We start from the raw sequence: 20,024 nt of genomic DNA on the forward strand, positions 1-20,024 counted from the left end.
TATATCTTTCCTGTTAAGGTTTTCTTCAACTCCCTCCAAATTATTATGTATTTTAAAAACTGAAATAAAAGTATTCAATACCCTGTTGTTGCCACTGACAAAACAGTTACTAAGGGATGAATGATGATTAAGGCTGGACTGTTATGGCTGTTCTTGTGATTAAAAGGTATCAAAAATTGGCCTTTCAGAAATGTGAAATAAAGCTGACACTAGACTGTTATACTTCATGATAGAGTCCGTATTTTATTCAACTTTGTATCTCTAAAGATATAACTCATGTCACTACATAGAATAGGTACTCGAATAATTAATGCTTTGCTGAAGAGAACATACAAAAGTACCATATGAAAAAACAAAATGCAACAGCAGAATGAAAAGGAAAGCAGCATTAATCAAAATATTTTCTAAAAGAATCTTTAAGAAAAGTAAAGAGGCACTTGACATTCATCATAGAACTGAAGTCATTCAGTGCAGGATTCTTTTTCTTATAGATGTTAAAAACATTTCAAGATTTTTTTTTTTAATTCAGGGTAGAGAGTGCCACCAAATCCTTTACAAATCTATTAACTATGGGTCTTCTCACTGGAGAAGAAACAGACGTCCATACATGCCCATAAACCCACAGGTTTGCATGTACTTTTGAGAGTTATAGTCTCCAGGTTAAAAATTCCTGTTAAGGAAGCAATATGTCACTTTATAATGGTCACAGATGTAAGTATATAAAGTTTCCCTTTTACAAGATGGATCATGTGGGAATTTATCAAAAGCAAATCTGAAGCTAATTTATTACAATGTCTCAATCTTTATCAGTATCTTGGTTTGAATTTGATGACAATGTGAAATGATACTTTATGTGCTGAGTAATTTCTTCTATGCTTTTGTGTAAAATTAATACTATGATTTGCAGACTTAAACAACTAAAATGAAATATTAGGCAAAAACATGAGGCTTAATTACAAAGTGAGTTAAAAGATCACCTTCATCCACTCTAGGTGGAAACTGAGAAGTTGAAGTCTAATTGCTCAAGGAGCACTTTCTTGACTCTCTGCTGTGCCTGGAAGGAAGCAGGCAGGAAGACAGATACTACCTGGGGTCCTGGCAGGACTGGGCAAACTACTTGACAGCCTTTCTACAGAGGCATGAATGAGAAAAGACAGAGAGAACAACCTGGAAAGAAGCCTTGTTTGACAAGTACAAAGAAGTGAATAACAGGAGCTAACTATCTGCTGTGACTTTGTAAGAAGATCCAGATGATGAAAGGCTTACAGTGAAGGCTGGAGAAAACTACCCGCTACTAAGCATCATTACAAGCAGCCAAAGTTTGTTAACAAAGCCCAGGAGCCTTAGGCCCAAGGAGACATAAATTAATATTGGGCTTTAAGAGCAAAACTGAAATCCATAATTAAATTAGGCTCTGATTAAAGGCTGGTGGTTAATAAATCTATGCTATTTTATTGATACCTTCTAAATTGACTATTTTCTTACAATGTCATTAAAAAGCTTTTATATCTATGCTGAATTTTACAATAATAACTCAAAAATTAACTGACTGTTTCTGCACCCAGTTAACCAAAGCTAAGAATACCTACAAAAAGATTCAGTTTACCTCACTATACCTTGGGATAAAGCCATTTAATCATTGCAATTATATTTAATAGAAAGCAAACAGATTTTATATAGAGAAGTAATCTTGAAAATTCCAACCCAATATGACAATAATATCAGCTCCTAATAAGGTATTTTATTATTAAGTCAGCTTAATTTTGGTATTCACATCACCCCTTTTGTTTTTTCTTTACAAACTGAATCATACTTTCTATCACAATTGCTTTTTCAAATCTGAAGAGGTCTGACTTTCCCTTTCTTCACAGGTGCTTCATTTAGGCAGAATTCATGTTTTCTGAATCAGCATTTGCCCAGTGCTCAGAACTAAGTTGAGTTTCTTTGCTTCATCAGTTTAAAAACTATTTCAAAAAATTTTCTATTATCAAAAACATCACATTATGTCCCAATAAAGTACTCCACTGTCTACTATGATTAACCCAAGTTACCTATTACAACTTATGTGACCTAATTTTAGAAGACATCCAATCTCTTCCACCTTACTCTCATCTGGTCAGGTACCTAATAATACAGTCTTATTATCACACTTCAATATTAAACAATGAAATTTCCAAACAGACACAACACAGAATTACTGTTGTTCAGGAAAAATGTGGAACTACGTTTACTTCTCACACACAATGTTTATGCCATATTCAAGTTTCTGATGACTCAACTATGTAAGTTGAATATCTGTTTTTGAGGCATTTCCTGGTATACTAGGCAGTGCATTAGAAAAGAGATTATATTGCATTTAGGCTATAATAATTATCTTTTAACCATCTATGTATAATTAACAAGCATTCAAAAAAAGTGCAAATGTGCAAATGAGAACACAACAGTTTCTATATATGCAATGCATAATAAAGGATATAAATCTAGACAACATCCTTCTAAGAATTAAATGACACCATCAATTTTGTTTTATATGTATTCTTTCTTCTCAAGTATTCAAAAAATGCAACAGACATTATTTTCTTAATTTCCAAATTTTTCAGAAGAATATTACTTTTTTTCACAAATCAGAAAACAAGGATCTACCATTACCTTTGTATATTTTTAATAATAGAGCCAAAATAAGAACAATTCTAGCTAATCTCATCTGGGATCTTAATTAGTACTACAAGTTTATTTCTTTGAGTTAAAAAGAGCATCACTTATGAGAAACAATGCCAAAATCATTATGCTAATAAATTTCGTTAAAGGCCTAATGAAATACTTTAGCAGCTATGAAGTAACACACTAGTTGTAGGCATGAGGAACGTTTATATTGGCTCTTTTGGGTGTATACATTAAATGCAAAATCAGAAAGGAATCATGCAAAAATCCGGTTGCCCATGCAAGCACCCCAGAGTCTAATCCTCTCCTTTCAGTTCTGCTGTCAGGCCACAGTAGTGTGGAGACTTGTAGGCTGCTGTCCTTGTTGTAATGAATGGGAAGAGGCTGACAGTGGCATGGTCGAAACCTTCACCTCTTCTTCCCCTGTGGAAAAGTCAGTCATGGTCTAGTTATGGGTGACTAGATTTATTAACAGTCCCTTTTAAAATGATTTCAATATTTGGAATACTGATACATATATAAAATACATGCATAATGTTTGGAATCTGGGTGTGACACAAGACATGAATTTTAGAATATAAACTTAGCAAGAACCTAGAAAGTAGTTACACTCTATACACACCCTTAATTTTAATACTATGTCAGAGATAAGAACAAATATATATAGATTTAGGTAACAGATACACTTAAAAAAAAACAGGAAAGTATTCTTTGCCAAGCCAATTGGATTCCTCAAAGATATTCTTAAAGACAGAGTAGTTTGTGAAAAAAAAAAATTATTTACAGAAGTGAAAAACTGATTTTTAAAAAAGGAAAAATATAAATCATAAATAATATATTGAGAAAAGAAATATTAACTTAGTAAACTGACATATGGCATCTAAAAATCCAACATGTACTTCTGGAGTGACTGGAAACTGGTCTGATGTAAACAATACAATGAGCCAACTGACTGAGACTGAGAGTACTGCTTCCAATCAGAGAACGACTTATGAATAAAATTAATTCTCCTAATTATAAATAATTACTTGACTTTAAGTGACTTGTTTCACATGTGACTCAAAATTCAATCATTGCCATTTAAATTGTTAATATAGAAACAAAGAAAATGTTAAGAAAAAATGCCCTATGGTAAGTAAAATTTGAATTAATAAGAAAAAAAATCCAATCTTAGCTTTTAAAGTATGAAATAGCAACACTTATAAACTTTTTCAAACCAATTTTAGCACAATGGAACAAAAACATCTTGGCAGAGAGTTCTTTAAAAACAAATCTGCAACTTTACATTTGGAAAGATAGCTTAACTAACAAAATGCAGAAAAGGAGTCTTTCAATTCACCAAACAGGTTATTCCATGATTTTCAGACTTGGCAAAGCTTCTAGGAAACCCATGTACGTAGTAGCAAGGTGTATGTATTAGTTCTTAATGAGACCATGATACTAAAGAGGACCAACAAGAGACTGTTCTGTAACTATAGGCCATATACCAATTTGTCTCATGAACAGATACTGCTGATAAAAAGTGACTTGCAAGTATATGAGAGCAAAAATCAATTACTAAGGGAAGCAAGCCAAGTTAATGCATGTGCCAGTGGTCTCCATTTCTGAAGGAGGGCATCAGTGTTGTAGTGCAAAACCCTTCCCCTTATTGAACTTGAGATCTGGATTTTATAGTAAGCTGCTACTATCTGAATGTGTGACCTATAACATTAAGCATTCTGGAATACAACTTAGCCATTCCTAAGATGAAGGAACTAGACAAGATCGGTGACTTTGTAGAATTAGGTACATGGTTCTAATAGTTAAAGATTTAACTAGCTACTGATCAAAATTTTCCCCTAAGAATATGTATTTCAAAAATTCTTCTAAACTTCGCAAGCCACAAAATGCTGCTAAAAAGATTTCGCCTAATTAAGAAATACTTAACTTTAAACATAAATGTTTTCAATTAGGCAAAGGAAATGGATGCATCATTTCTGTCAAACCTCTGACAACTGTTTTTCCCATGATAGGTTTCAGATACACCAATCTTTAATAATTAACTGAAACAAACCAAAAGCAAAAATTTTAATCCAAATACATAATAAACAGCCGTAATATCTGTATGATATGTAGACTGCTGCCACCTCTGATTTGCTCCTGTAGGTCAATGATCCTATTTTGCTCTATGTATCTAAAGAATAAATACACATGCTTTTCCTAGTGTAGAATGAGTTTGAAATAGTGCCTAAACATATCTGAAACTAGTGGGTCCCACTGAAACAGTTCTCTCCCCATGACTGAAACATTTAAGCTATCATGATAATCACTTGAGGATACAAGTCCAGCCCCTTTCAACAGTTCAACTCAAGTAAGCACAGCTGAGTTACAACTGGGGCCAGAGGAGGCAGATATTATCAAGGTATTAAATTGCTTCAAAGTAAACAAAGTTAAGATATATATAGCTTCCCAGATTATTACTTTCTGTCATTTCTAACAGTTACTGAAAATCCTAAATCACCTGGCTACAATTATACAACTACTCTGCTTTGAGACTTGGCACATTCAGTTTCCTGAGGTGTGCATCAAAATATTTATAAGCCATGAGAGGATTCCGGTGTGTCTCTTAATGTCAATTTTAAATATTTTGGCATATTAAAACTAATATTTCTCTAGTCACCAGAGCTTTAAAAATAATCTAATAATAAGCTTTACCACAAGTTACCATTTAAATATCAAGCATGTATGCATAGCCAAAAACTGAAAATCTGAAATAACCAGTTCTCCCCACCTTCACCAAACACAACAATGATTAGGAACCTAAAGTTGGAGACTCAATTTTTATCACCTATGAAAAACTTTAATGTTTTATAGTTGAGTATGTATTAAAGAAAGAAAGCTCACAAAGATAGCACTACAGTTCTACTTTTTTCCATAAAATACTGACGTTAGATGAAGATTTCAAATGACTAACATGAGGACAGCCACACTTACAAAGTGGTGATTTTTCATTACATGTGGCATTTCTACAATATCTACTGGCTTGAAATATTTAGGTAAAAACTGCTTTTCAGTGCTATTGGGCAACATAACTAAGAAGCTGGAAAACAGATCATTTATCAAAGATGGTCATATAAGTTAAATAAAACTGAAAAGTGAAGACAGCCAAGAACTACAGTCCTGTATCACATCCATGCTCTCTTGCCTCACTCTCAGAATTTCTCTTCTTCCCATCCATTGTACCTATACAACTTAGGAGGCACCTCCTATTTTAAAAAGCAGTCCTATTGCTTTTTAATGTAATGACATACTAATTCCTGCTTCTACACCTTTATTCAAGAGGTTTCCATCAATCTAAAAGGTCTTTCTTTCCCCTTGCTGCTAACCCAAAGCCAAGGTACAATACAGATCAATTTCTATTTTGAGGGAATTCTGCTTCCCCCAAAGTTACACACTACATGGATGTCTCTCAGATTGCAGCACCCTGTAAACAGTTACCAAGTGCATACATGATTTTTTTCTTTTCAACTATAAAGAACCTGTAAGTAGTATACATACTTTATACTTCTTTTGTATTCCCTGTATAGCTCTTCATAGTTGGGTAAACAAGAACCCAAATATTCATTGTAATTGTTCTAACATTTTATTTTTAAAGTTTAAAACATAAAGGGGAACTTAAACTTTGAATGTTATAATCGATTATGAAATACACTATCAATTAAAATGATTAAAACAAAGTAAAAGAAAACAAATACCCTCTAAAATGCTCTCCTGAGTGAGAGGAAGAAAGAAAAAGACAGACAGACAGACCAGAAAATGAATACCTAGAGTTTCAGTCAGTATCAAGAAGAAAGAATCGAAAAATGCCGTTCTGAATTACCTACTAACTACCATAATTCAACAGACAAATGTGAATCCCACTGATCAGCACATCATTACATCAGGTACTATCAAGCTACTGCAAATTAACATCACTCTCTCAAGTATAACTTTACAGTATCAACAGTCACAAATAAAACTCTCTTAACCCAGCTACTTGTCTAGGATATAAAATGCTGTTGGTTCCAAGGGGAATAAAGCCAAAGACTATACAGATCTCTACAAATTTCATCTCTATCATGTGAAAAACAAGAGAATGAATGCCTTGCTGGTAACAGTACACTGTTCCAGTTTTAACATTGTGCTATGCCAGGCCATACCTTAAAGGTCATGACAAGACAAAAATTATCTATATGGATTACGTGACAGATTGAGGGACTATTCTAATGTACTTAAGACAATCAGAAGAGGAATGAACTGTCTTTTTAACATTATCTCTGAAGCCCAAATTAAACAAGAGGACTCTTAACTGAATGATTCCCCGGCATAGAAGGCACTTCATCTAAAACATGCTATGTAGAATTTTAAACCCAAAAGTTCTGAAACCTTCAAGGGTAGCTTTAGTGCAAAGTCAGAAGTGTTCTGGCATCAAACTTATATGGCAAACCAAAAAGTAAAATATTTCTCTCTGAACAATTTCTTTTTCACAGAAAGTATGTGTCTGGGACATATGGTATGGTTCTGAAACATTAATCAGAGTTCTCAATATGACGTCCTTAATAAATATATAGCACAGTTTTGACGTGTGTGTATTCAATCAACATAATGACCAAAAGCAGTTAGAGTGGCTTTATCCCTCATGCTCTCATAGTCATTAAAAATTGTTTTTAACCACTTTACATCTAGAATGTAAAAACCACAATTTTTACCATAGCGTTGGACTTTATAGAACCTCAATTTATGGCCCTTTTCTTCCTACGTTTATATATTATATGAAAGTTCAGTAACGCTATGCTTTTAAGTGAAATGCTTCTAAACAATAACTAGGTATAATACTCCACCATTCCTATAAAGCTCAATATTACAAGGCATCCATCCAATTACTAATTTAAGAAAAATTTTTTTTAGGTTATGATAAAAACTCTTAACTTTTTTTCATAGAAATTTTCAAGCATAACAATAAGTACTCTCTGTTATTTAACAGGTCCCTCCCTACCCACCCAAAAACCTGAAGGTATGAGTTATTCATGAATTCTCGAAGGCTTTAAATGAACCTACCTGCTACAGGGATCCCTCCCAGACCTGTGTTGTGCTGTGGCGGGAGATTCAAGTCCAAGAAATTACTATTTGAGGTGGGGTTTGCTGTGTGGTTCAAGTGCATGATGCTATTGCGTGGAAAGGCCATCCAAGGATAGCGGGCTGCCTGGCCTGGAAAACTGAATGAATTATAAACCGCTCGGTGCTGTTGAAATTGAGGGAACCTCTGTGGCAAGACTGAAAAGGTACTATTTAGAGAGTTGGCATTTGTAGGTGCAGCAGGATGCAGAAATCCAGAGCCTGGGCCTTTGGCGGTTGTAGTGTGTGAAGAGGAGTTCTGGAGAGATGTAGGTGAAAGGGAAGGTTGGTCTTGGACGGATAGTTCCTTCTCAATTAGGTCTGCTAAGGCTTTTCGAGTGACATCAAAGGGGTCAAACCCCAAGTCATCCTCTGGTTGTTTAGAAGAACCAAAGCCAAATGCTGCTTGCCAGTCTGTAGAGGATGATACTGGTATTGTTTCTGTTAGGAAGAAAAACAGCGTATATAATAAAAGAAAAGCTCAGTTATGTGTCACACAACAAAATAAAGTATATCCAAAGTCTGTATGATCTCTTAGAATGTTAAAATCATATAATCACAAGAGACTTCATAAATGTATACTTCTAGTAGTGACGTTTTAAGTTACTAACTTCAAAAACAACTATAGATTGATTTTACTAGTTGGGGGAAAAGTACTTGATACCCAAATTATACTCTCAATCAAAACAACCATAAATCATTTAAGTAAAATAAAGTGACAAAAAGAACAGCTTTAAAAAGCAGAGCATTTTTTAAAATTTTTTTATTTATTTGGAGAATGAGAGAAGTGACCTCTCATTCACTAGTTTGCTCTCTAAAGCCCACAACAGCCAGCACTGGCCAGGCCAAAGCCAGGCGCCAAGTGTCAATCAGGGACCATCACCTGCTGCCTCCCAGGTTACCCAGGGACTCTGATCCAGCATATGGGCTGCCCAAGCAACATCTTAGTCACTATTTCAAACACCCATCCCCACAGCTTACTTTTAAAAGGGTATTTATTAATGGCAAATAAAATTAATTTAACATATACTTTACAAATTGCAAAGAAAAATGTAATCTAATGAAAAAAGTACTACATGAAATCCTTACAGTTTCTGGTCTGTTCTATAGGTGCTGTTCTCAATGTTACTTTTATGTCACCTTTACATTAATAAGTGTCGCTCCCCCTCTTCGTGGAGGAACGACACAGGACCCTGCGCTGTTCTTTCGTCTGCTCGGCCCTCCCCGGGTTTGCTGCTGGTTCTTCCCGGGTTGGCTACCGTCCCTTCCACCTCCATGGAAGGGCGGTTCCCCCTGCCACTTTCCCCACTTCTGCGGGGGAGCGGCACACCGCTGGCCAGCTCTCTCGGGGGCTGCACAGGTGTTCCTTCAGATAGATGTTCCCCGGTGCATGTTGTCTCTCTCCTCCTTTATAGTCCTCTTCCACCAATCCCAACTCTGCTACCCACACACTGAGTACGCTGCTCTCCTCCAATCAGGAGCAGGATCAGCTCCTGCAGCTCAGTCAATCAAATTGGCGAGAGGCAGCTGCGTAAAAGTTGTTACTCCCTTCTCAGCGCCATATTGTGGGAGAGCAGATGCATAGAATAAGTCTTAATTCCAGTAACTTAGTCTAGTCCGAGTTGCTCCCCACAATAAGGTAACATAATGAGCAAATGTGAAATGGTCCAAAAAATGTCAAAACATAATTTTTACTGTTATATAACTTATCTCTTTCTGTTGGGGGTAAAAAAAATCTCAAATTTAACTACAGAAACACAATTCTAATTAAAAAGGTAAGACAATATTTCCCAGAAGGACAAGCTTTTCATTACTGAAGAAATGATATCACTCTCCAGAAAAATCTTTAACACACAATTTCAAGGTCATGCAACAATTTACCTAACTTTCTAATTCATGCAATTTAAATGTTTAATTTTCATAAAAACAGAGTGGATAAAGTATGAAAATATATCCAGAACAATGGGTTTCATGTCAGTCTGTTAATACCAATTCTTGGTACTGCTGTTATATACCTGATGTGAAGAGACTCTGTGGTTCTGGTGCTGTCGGCCAGTCACTAGATGTCTGTGGAGAGCTGGGGAAAGGAGGAAGCCCACTTGGAATAGGGTTGGGATGGCGAAAATTGTCTGAAAACAATGACTGTGACTCTGTTACTGCCCCTTCAAAAGGGGAACGTGCACTGTGATTTGATGAACTGATGGGGATGACTGGATTGGGTTTTGATAACCCAGGTGGTGGTGAAGGCGTATCACTGTTAGATATCTAAATAAAAAAGGCAAAGAAAATAATCAATACAAATGTATTTATTTTAATAAGCCATAATTAAGAAGATCTATAACTAAGTGTATTAAAATAGTGGTCTTCAAATCAGAGTTCTCGAAAATTTTCTCATGAAAGCACAGAGTTTCAGAAAACCAGTTAAACCATTAACACAATTATTCTTTTTGAAAAACTAATCTGTCTGAAAACACTAGTCTCCCCCCCCTTACAATATTGAGCCTCTCACTCTACAAATATTTCACAGTCTGAGATTTTACTATATTTTGCTCAATAGTGAAAACTTGCAGTGACCAAATTATCAGAAATACTGGGATTGATGATAGAGTGGAATGACTCTAAAAACTAGATTCTTTTGCAAACTAGGTTAATTCCCAGTTTTTTAGTTTTCAATAACAATAATGGAAGTTCTAACCAACTTGTTCCCAAACACATTAAGAAATAATCTTATGATAACTCTTTGTGATTCTAAGGTATGTAATTCAGATAGAATCCAAAGATTTCAGTGTTACTACTTGTTAGGAAGAGAGGTCAGATTGGTGCCTCCACATGAAATGTAAGGGGCACCACACAGGGCCCCAAATGTAAGGAAAAGATGTACAGAACAGAGAGGAGACAGAATACAAACTAGCAGCCAGACTGAATTTATTCAGAGACAATAAGTCTGCAGAGGTCGACCAACTGCCATCGTGTTCACAGACCAAACACGTGGCACAGACCTCGACCCCAGCAGGCTAGGCCCTTGGGTGGGCTGGGGTGGGGAAGCAGTAGGTGGAGATGAGCTTCTCCATACTGGTTCTTCAGGTTTGGCCCACTGGCTTCCAAACCTGGGGAACAAAACAGGGGATGGGGTGGGGAACAATACAGGGTGTGAGACAGAACTGGTCCCTTGAAAGAAGACAGGGGTAACAAGAAAACTAAAATGGCTGAGGTTTATGTCCTTGTTCCATCACTGACATACTACTACTCATTCTTCCATCTACTTATTTTTTAAGAATAAGATGCCATAGCATTTACATTTTAAAAAAGTGATGGCTGATCAAACTTGCCTCACTTTACCAATAGGTAATATTTATCTAGAGACACATGAAAGCTAATTTTAAAATGGCCCTGTTCATATTAAGGGATGAATTTCCAATACAATTTAAATATGTTTAATGCTCAAATTCTGTCAAAATTTATATGTATACTTGTACATATTGTTTTGATCAACTTCACACTCATAGAAGTTCAGAAAAAATATAATTTAAAACCTAATGACATCAAAAACATTTTTATTTCAACTTAAAAGTTATATTCCTATTTTTATTTGAGAGATGCATACGCTTTTGAAGCAAAAACTATGTTGCATCAAGATAAAACTATATAATGGTAATAGAAATACAAAAATACATTCAAAAAGGAAAAGAAAGTACAATTTATGATTATTAAAGAGCTTGTGTATTTTTATAAAATGAATGACATAGTATCAAAACATGATGGGTTATCAAAACCTAAATTTCTTGGATACTTATTACAGAGTATTATACCACTTTTATTTAAACATAATACATATGCTGGAAATTACATTCTTAGTAACTACTTTTGACTTATGAAAAAAATTGTAATGTCATCTAAAATATGCAAGGGGAGATATAAATTTTCTACTTTTATGGAATTTGTGAGTTAAAAGTTTAGAAAAGTACTATATTTTAGATGCCTAAGTTTTTTTGTTTTTTGTTTTGTTTTGTTTTTGACAGGCAGAGTGGACAGTGAGAGAGACAGAAAGATCTTCCTTTACCGTTGGTTCACCATCCAATGGCTGCTGTGGCCGGCGCACCGCGCTGATCCGATGGCAGGAGCCAGGTGCTTCTCCTGGTCTCCCATGGGGTGCAGGGGCCAAGCACTTGGGCCATCCTCTACTGCACTCTCTGGCTACAGCAGAGAGCTGGACTGGAAGAGGGGCAACCGGGACAGAATCCGCCGCCCCGACCGGGACTAGAACCCGGTGTGTCGGCGCCACAAGGCGGAGGATTAGCCTAGTGAGCCGCGGCGCCGGACAGATGCCTAAGTTTTTAACACATAATACAGGAGACTGGCCATTCTTTATGGAAGATATTATAACTATATTGATTTTACTTAGGTTAAAAAATATATATAAATAATAAATAAATAATATATATATATATATATATATATATATATATATAAACTAAGCAGTGAAAAACTACCAGAAAAAAGATCCATGGGCAACAAGACAAAATGACAAACCATGTTTTGAAGATCAGTACCTAACTTAATTTCAGAGTATATACATACAACTTTGAGTAGCTTATCTTATTTATCTCAAAGCTGTCAGTCACTTGGAAGAACTAAGCAGGAAAGCTGCTAGGGACAAATACACTAACTCAGAGAGAAAACTGAAGTTGGAAAGGGACAAGAAGAGTAAATGGTGTAAAAACAAGTTAGCCTGGGATCATTTGTTGTAGGGTCAAAAAGACCAGTAACAGCAGCAGACTCTAAGGACACTTTACAACAGTAAATGGGCCGACCCCGCGGCTCACTAGGCTAATCCTCCGCCTAGCGGCGCCGGCACACTGGGTTCTAGTCCCGGTCGGGGCACTGGATTCTGTCCCGGTTGCCCCCCTTCCAGGCCAGCTCTCTGCTGTGGCCCGGGAGTGCAGTGGAGGATGGCCCAAGTGCTTGGGCCCTGCACCCCATGGGAGACCAGGAGAAGCACCTAGCTCCTGGCTCCTGCCTTCGGATAGGTGCAGTGCGCCAGCCGCGGCAGCCATTGGAGGGTGAACCAACGGCAAAAAAAAGGAAGACCTTTCTCTCTCTCTCACTGTCCACTCTGCCTGTAAAAAAAATAAAAATAAAAAAATAAATAATGTATGGTCACAATGATTAAAGGGGGGAGGATGTGCAATGTATTCTGTGCTGGAAAAGAAAGCCCATTAAAATACATTTATCAAAAATGTCCATCAAAAGTATTTCTACATTTTGTCAGTGTTTACAGTATTTGCAGAAAATTCACTTTGATAGAATACCTTGTTTGGGAACTATGGAAGAGAAATAAAGCAATACCTTCTTCAAATCTTACCTGCTGGGAATTATCACCATTCCCTATACTGAGAGAATCTGAAGGTTTGTCAATGGGGCTGTAAAAAAACAAAAACAAAAACAAAAACAAATCCAATAAAATCACAGTAAAGGCATTCTCCTACAATAAAAAAAAATCCACTACAAGCCAGAAAAAATAACATTTTGCCATCTTAACAAATGTTTATTGAAGCATTGCGACATAACACATTAATTAAGTTATTGAGAACATAAGAAGATCTCCTCCCATGATCTGTCTCCTAAAAAACTTACATTCTAACTAAAAAAATTTAAAACTTAATTGAGAGGCAAAGAGAGAAAAAGACAAAGAGGGAAAGCACCCATCAGCTGGTTCAATTCCCATATGTTCAAAAACGCTGGGGCTAAGTCAGGGTCAAGGCCAAAGCCAGAAGCTAGGAATTTGATCTAGGTCCACCACATGGGGGCAAAAATCCAGTTACCTTAGCAATCATTTCTGATTCCTAGGGTTGGCAATGGCAGAGGTTGGAGTCAAAGCCAGAGCCGGGTATCAAACCCAGTTACTCCAAAATGTGTGATGTAGACATCAAACTACTAGACTAAATGTCTGCTCCTTTACATTCTGATTCTCCAAAAATTATGTATGAAATAATAGCTCAGGTAAACTAAAGTACATCTTAAAACAGGTAATACTCCAACGAACAGGTCAAAAATCTAATCCATTATCAAGCTTTGTGCATGTGATAAACATAGTCCCCTTTATAGTTTCTGAAATAGTGCTGAACCATTTTTCCAGGTATTTGGCAGAATGGCATAAAAGTCATTGAAATGTTTTCTACAGGTTTTTAAGAACAATAAATTTATTTTCATATTTCTATTACTAACAACCTTACAGAAGGCATGTGTGTATGTACACATACACATGTTACACAAGTAAAAAAATTTTTGTGAACTGTGGACTAACAAACATTATCAGTTCATTTTCATATAGAGAAAATGCAGTACCATAGTAAAGTAGAAAAAAAATGCTACCTTTCAAGTCCATTTTAACACATCTGACTTAAAGATAAAAGCTTTGTATTATAATATTGATCTGTTAACATCATTTTTATAACAAACTTTAACTTATGAACAAACACAATTACACAATGTGTTGCTCTGATACAACATTATGGCACATACAAAAATGAAGACTCCCAGTACCTCAAAATTATTCAATTCTATGGAAATATATATAAAAATATATAACTTCATCTTTGAAAAAGTAACTTACTGTTACCACATTTAATTGCTCTAAAAAAAACTTTAACAAGGGCAAGTACTGAAATCTGAATCCCAGGTTTATCCCAGGCAGAGAAACTGCCAGATGCTCTTATCCAAGCAGAGATTTGAAATTTACTTAAAAGTATCATATTATTCATGAAGTATCAATGAATATTAGGTCATGTGGGTAATGCAAATAATTTTAGGCTGTAGCTCTGAGCCCATTAAATTTAGAGATATTTGGGTGAATAAGGCAAGTGCACACTAAACATCAGCCACTGTCAGCTGTCAAAAGAACTGCTTCAATAAGTGCTGAAGTCTTTAGAATAAAGTGAATATACCACAAGTGGGGCAATTAGGGAAAAATTCCTAAGGGAGTTCACATGTAGTGGTCTTTACATATTGGAACAAGGAAGAGAAAAAGTGAAAGAAGTATATGTGTTAAGAGTCAGAGGTCACAGATAGGGAGAGTTAACTAATTGGTTATCAATTTAGCTAACAAATAGGATGGTGTGCATAACAATGGGAGGTAAGGATATAAAGGAATTAGAGGTTAGAGCTGAGAGGAACATGTAAGAACAGAAACCAAAGGATGAAAGCAAGAGACCTACAAACCAGAATGCCAGATGTCCGGGTCTTGGTTCATCTCTGCAGCTACCACCATTAAAGAGCACTCAGTAATAACTTTCAACTTGAGGTCAGTCTTTAAATATTTAATACTGAGTGGGTAATATTTAAAATATTATGGGATAAAGGATAAATCTTACTACGTTTCTGGATTGTAACTAATTAGAATAATTTATATCCTCTTGTCCATCTCCCCAGTTGGTTTCATAACACTGATTTCTAACAACTTATGCTTTACCTGGGAAAGTTTCACAAAAATATTTAAAAATTTCTAGATCAGAGTCATTAAACCAAAAACAGTTGGTAAAAAAAAAAAAAATCGACATACCAGTAAGCTTATATTCTACTCAGTTTTGTATTTATTCCGAATTTATTTAATAATAATTAACAAATTCAAGGAATATGAAAAGCTTAATGAAGATGAAAGTAAAGATATTTTATATGTGGGCTGTAAGAAGTCAATTATACTTAAATTTGACATTATAAATGCATCTATTAGTGGAAAAGCAGAAAACAAGGCAGATTCCCTGCAGATACATATGTAACTCCAAGAGAAATAAAAAGCATATTTACAAATTCCAATAAAATGTGAACTCCTTAGATCTTTAATGGTTATATGGAGAGAGATATCAGAGACTATTACTAACAAGTCCAAGTTCTCACAATTCAGCTAGCATCAGATGCAGAATGTCCTCATTAAGCTCTGTGTTTGCTTAAGCTGTAATCATATTAAAGATTTGTCTCAACATATACCCACCCATTTCCATACTAAAAGAAAAAACCAGGAAGATAAGCTTTAATAAATAAATACTATTTTATTAATGAAAAAAGACACCTACTCCACGAAAGAGGCTGCTCTCTGGTTGAGAACCACCAGTGCCAATGTCATCAGACCTAAGAAATAAACCTACAGACTTTGTTAATTCAATGTCTTCTGCCACACTGAAAACACAACCTGCATTGGAAGCATAAATTTCAGTGGAAAGACTTCTGTTCACCAATCAACTGCTCATGAATCCAGAGTTGCCCAGTCAGGAAAGAAGCTTAGAAAGGTCTTTGAAAAGTTGAAGATAGTTTGGTTCAACTTTAGAATAGAAGCCAAAGCAGATAATATAAACTGAACGAAATCAAAGAACGAATGGGGCAAAAACAGATCAACAACTATCTCTGAAAAGGCAGAGTTAGATTTAAGTCCCCCTATATCAATGTTCAAACAACGAAAACAGTCATCATGCTGAGAGAGCAATGAAGACACGGGAGTTCATAAACACCATACAGTTGACTGGAAAGTACTAGATTCAAGGACTAAGAAGCACTGATAAATAGGTAGGCCTCATAATACAAATATGATATCCAGGAGGCAATGTACGTGTAAATCCCTGTAGATAAAAATCTATAAAAACTTATTTTTGTAGAAGAGTCTCAATAATTTTCTTCGTTACTCCTGAACTGTTCTGAAACTGATGATGCTAATGACAGATTTCTTACATCTCTTTGAACCTAAATAGTTAGAATCAAGTGCTATGGAGTGCTGCAAGAAACAAACATATGTGCATTTATATATTTATTAAGAACATAAAGTATATATTCAGACTCCATCCCTAGGCATTCGGATTCATTCGGTCTAAATCAAAATACCTGCTATCTGATTATCACTGCAATCGATGAAGAGGAACAGTAATAGGCATTAAGTCTCCTCAAAATATCTCAAATTAATAATTTCAGAGTTAGAAGGAATCATTAAAATTAAACATAAATTCTGTTTTACAGATGGAAAAACAAAGTTCAAAACCATGTGCAAAGGTGGGAAGAATCACCATGTTCCTGAAGCTGTAATTATGAAGTATGTAAAATATGTAACTGTAAAACTGTATAGTTCTGCATATATTCCTACATACTTTTTTTTCTTTTTGACAGGCAGAGTGGACAGTGAGAGAGAGAGAGAGAGAGAGAGAGGGAGAGAAAGGTCTTCCTTTTCCATGGGTTCACCCCTAATGGCCAATGCAGCCAGTGTGCTGCGGCCAGCGCACCGCGCTGATCCGAAGCCAGGAGCCAGGTGCCTCTCCTGGTCTCCCATGTGGGTGCAGGGCCCAAGCACTTGGGCCATCCTCCACTGCACTCCCTGGCTACAGCAGAGAGCTGGACTGGAAGAGGAGCAACTGGGACAGAATCCGGCACCCCAACTGGGACTAGAACCCGGTGTGCCGGTGCCGCAGGCGGAGGATTAGCCTATTGAGCCCTGGTGCTGGCCATACAGACTTACTTCTAAAGCTACAGTTTAAAAACTTGCCATGGGACCCTAAATCCCCTTAAGCTGGGTCGTAAAAATACCATTTTAAGTGCTTCAGTGATCATATGGATGAGATTAAGTGTCTCTTAATAATAACAGAATTAAAAAGGAGTAAATGCTCCAACATGGGAAGCAGTCCACACAGCAGACTCACAGAATGACAATCGCTTTAAGCAGCACTCTGATCTCAGAATCGGCCCTTAAGGCATTCTGGTCTGGCTGAAAAACCCATGAGAGCATTTCAGGCATGGAAAGCCAAGACACTGTGGCAAAAAATGTTCTACACGAAGGACCTCAAGTGAGTGAGACACCAGTGGAAAGAAGTGGTCATCAAAGAAGGAGGTACTTTTCTCTGAAAGGAGGAGAGAACTTTTACTTTGCTTATGGCTTTGTCTAAACACTGACAGAGTTTGTGGATTCAACAGGCTTCCATAGCCTAGGCAGCTCATGTCAAGAGCCTCAGGTGATCATTTACATCATACATAAGAGTGCTAATTCTTAAATTAACAACAGGAGTCACTGTGCACTAACTTCCTATCAGGACCTCTATCTTCAATGAGTTGTATTTAATTATGTCTAAGTGCTAGCAAAAGATGTATCATTCTTGGGTGCTTTTTTAAAGTTAATTAAATTTCTAAAAAAAGAATAAAGTGAAATTAACTTCAAGATTCAGTGACTTTGAATAGCCCTTGTCTTGGCTGTTGAGAACAGTTTTTTGTGTATGTGCAAATTGTTGAACTCTTTACTTAGTATAGAGTTGGACTTCTTGTGTAAGAAGTTCATCAAAAGTGGATCTTAGTGGAGAATAAGAATGGGAATGGAAGAGGAAGGAGGAGGGGTGGGAGGACAGATATGGTGGGAAGAATCACTATATTCCTAAAGTTATACTTATGAAATGCATCAAGTTTGTATTCCTTAAATAAAAGGTTTCTTTGGGAAAAAAAAAAAATGTGCAAACAAGTAGTGAGTGACCCAGCTGGGCTTCAGTTTGGTCCTTCAGATGCTTGCCCAAATTCTGCCCTCTTCTAACTTGCTCCAGAGGCAATGCTTGAATTTTACTTCCTTCTATTTCCTTAAAAATGATGCCAGCCAAATTTTGAAAATAGGTTTATGCCTGTTTTTTTTTTTTTTTAATTTGAAGCAAACAAACAAAAACAAAGAAGGATCAAAGAAAGACCATTTGTTTGGACTGGGGATCATATAGGGAAAAAAATTCTGAGAAGGTCTAGTTCCATTATTTATCAAATTGGAAAGATAAAAATAGTCACAGGGACTGCAAAAATTTTGTTACACTTTGAACATGGTAAAATTTATATAGGGACAGGTGTCAATATAATGAGCATTTCCAAATTTCACGTTTCTTTTCTCACTTAGAAAAATCATTTTAATTTTATGTTCCTCAGAGTCCTAAATAACCCTGATATAATTTAAAATCTGCCACCACAAAGGACATAATTAATTTATCAATAGGTACAACTTGCCTTCACAGAATATATTTTATTTAAGACAGGCTTCAACTATACAGTAACATTTAAAGTATTAACTTGTTACTAAAATACGATATCTTAAATTACTGAATTAGCTATTAACAGAGCAAAAAAAAATTGTCTCAATAAACCTGAATGGATTGTAGTTAGGCAAATATGACTTTAATTGTAATTTTCTAATAACCCCAAGACTGATTTAACATGAATGAAAATAAATGCTTGATTAACTACTTGTATGTACAAGAATTAATTATTCTTAATATTAAAGCTAAATGATAGACATCTAACATCCATAACATACCACAGAACGTGGCAGCTTTTACAAATAGTGTTTATTCATTTTAATTTTGTATTTTAGTAATAAATTTATTCTTTAAAAAAGATAATATATTTAAGTTGAATTTAAACAAATTCTAGGTAATAAGGTCACAAACATTCTATCTCTAACTGCCCCTCTTTCTCACACTCATTCCATCCACCCAATCAACTGGAACTAACACTTTAGACCAATGGTTACAACTTTTTTGACTATATTTATGTGGGCCAAGATATCTTTGTTCACGTAACAGTTTTCCAGAGGGTAAGCATAAGTACAGTAACTATATATATCCCCACAGCACAGAAGAAAATTTAAGAGAAATAAGGAAAGATTCTAAGATTAAAACTCAAAAAAACCAATAATTTGTAACTATTTTTTTGGTCATGACACTTCTCTCAAGAAAAACATGCACACATGCAAAATTTTACATAGAATTTCAGAGTGTGCAGATATCCTCAGGCCTACCCATGATTTAACAAGCTCTTTTATAGACTGTTTTCTGCACATCTATGAGCCATCACCTTTCCTGAATCTCATGGTTTACCAAATACCAGAGTAGGAAAACATGATTCATGCAGGAACCATTTGCATTCCATTAAGTTAATAAGGTATTCTGACTATATTTTCAGTCTATCAGAGCTTATACTTGATTTTCAATAAGAGTATTACTGTATTTTTTTAAAAGGGACACATGTCCTCTCGATGCAATAAAACTGATAAATTCATATAAAAGTCTTCCTTTGATCATTTCAACAGCTAATCCATTACTGCCACCAATCTGTGGTTTATGGAAGACTCTGGCTTAAAATATCATTTCCTCAGGATTTATGGCCCATCCACTATATTTACCATGCGTTAATAAGCCACAAATACCAGATTTTCAAGGTCAAACCAATCTGATTAG

At 35.7% G+C, this 20,024-nt stretch overlaps 1 protein-coding gene across 8 annotated transcripts in view; it reads right to left on the minus strand.

Annotated features, from left to right (window-relative positions):
* The window catches only part of CNOT4 (CCR4-NOT transcription complex subunit 4), a 135,990-nt gene that overhangs the window by 29,098 nt on the left and 86,868 nt on the right, over positions 1-20,024 (minus strand). For 5 of the 8 annotated variants that reach the window (XM_002711994.6, XM_008258152.5, XM_008258151.5 and 2 more), the window contains exons 8-10: positions 13,157-13,214; positions 9,810-10,059; positions 7,738-8,235 (exon numbers count right to left, since the gene is read on the minus strand). In XM_002711994.6, the coding sequence (XP_002712040.1) occupies positions 7,738-8,235; positions 9,810-10,059; positions 13,157-13,214 (806 nt within the window). Of the gene's footprint in view, positions 1-220; positions 3,085-7,737; positions 8,236-9,809; positions 10,060-13,156; positions 13,215-20,024 lie in introns of those variants that run through there. The other 3 variants (XM_008258154.5, XM_008258153.5, XM_089328651.1) reach the window with 1 other exon arrangement.

Source organism: Oryctolagus cuniculus, chromosome 3 (assembly GCF_051225735.1).
Source record: "Oryctolagus cuniculus isolate XC-2025 breed Fujian yellow rabbit chromosome 3, ASM5122573v1, whole genome shotgun sequence".
Taxonomy (NCBI): domain Eukaryota; kingdom Metazoa; phylum Chordata; class Mammalia; order Lagomorpha; family Leporidae; genus Oryctolagus; species Oryctolagus cuniculus.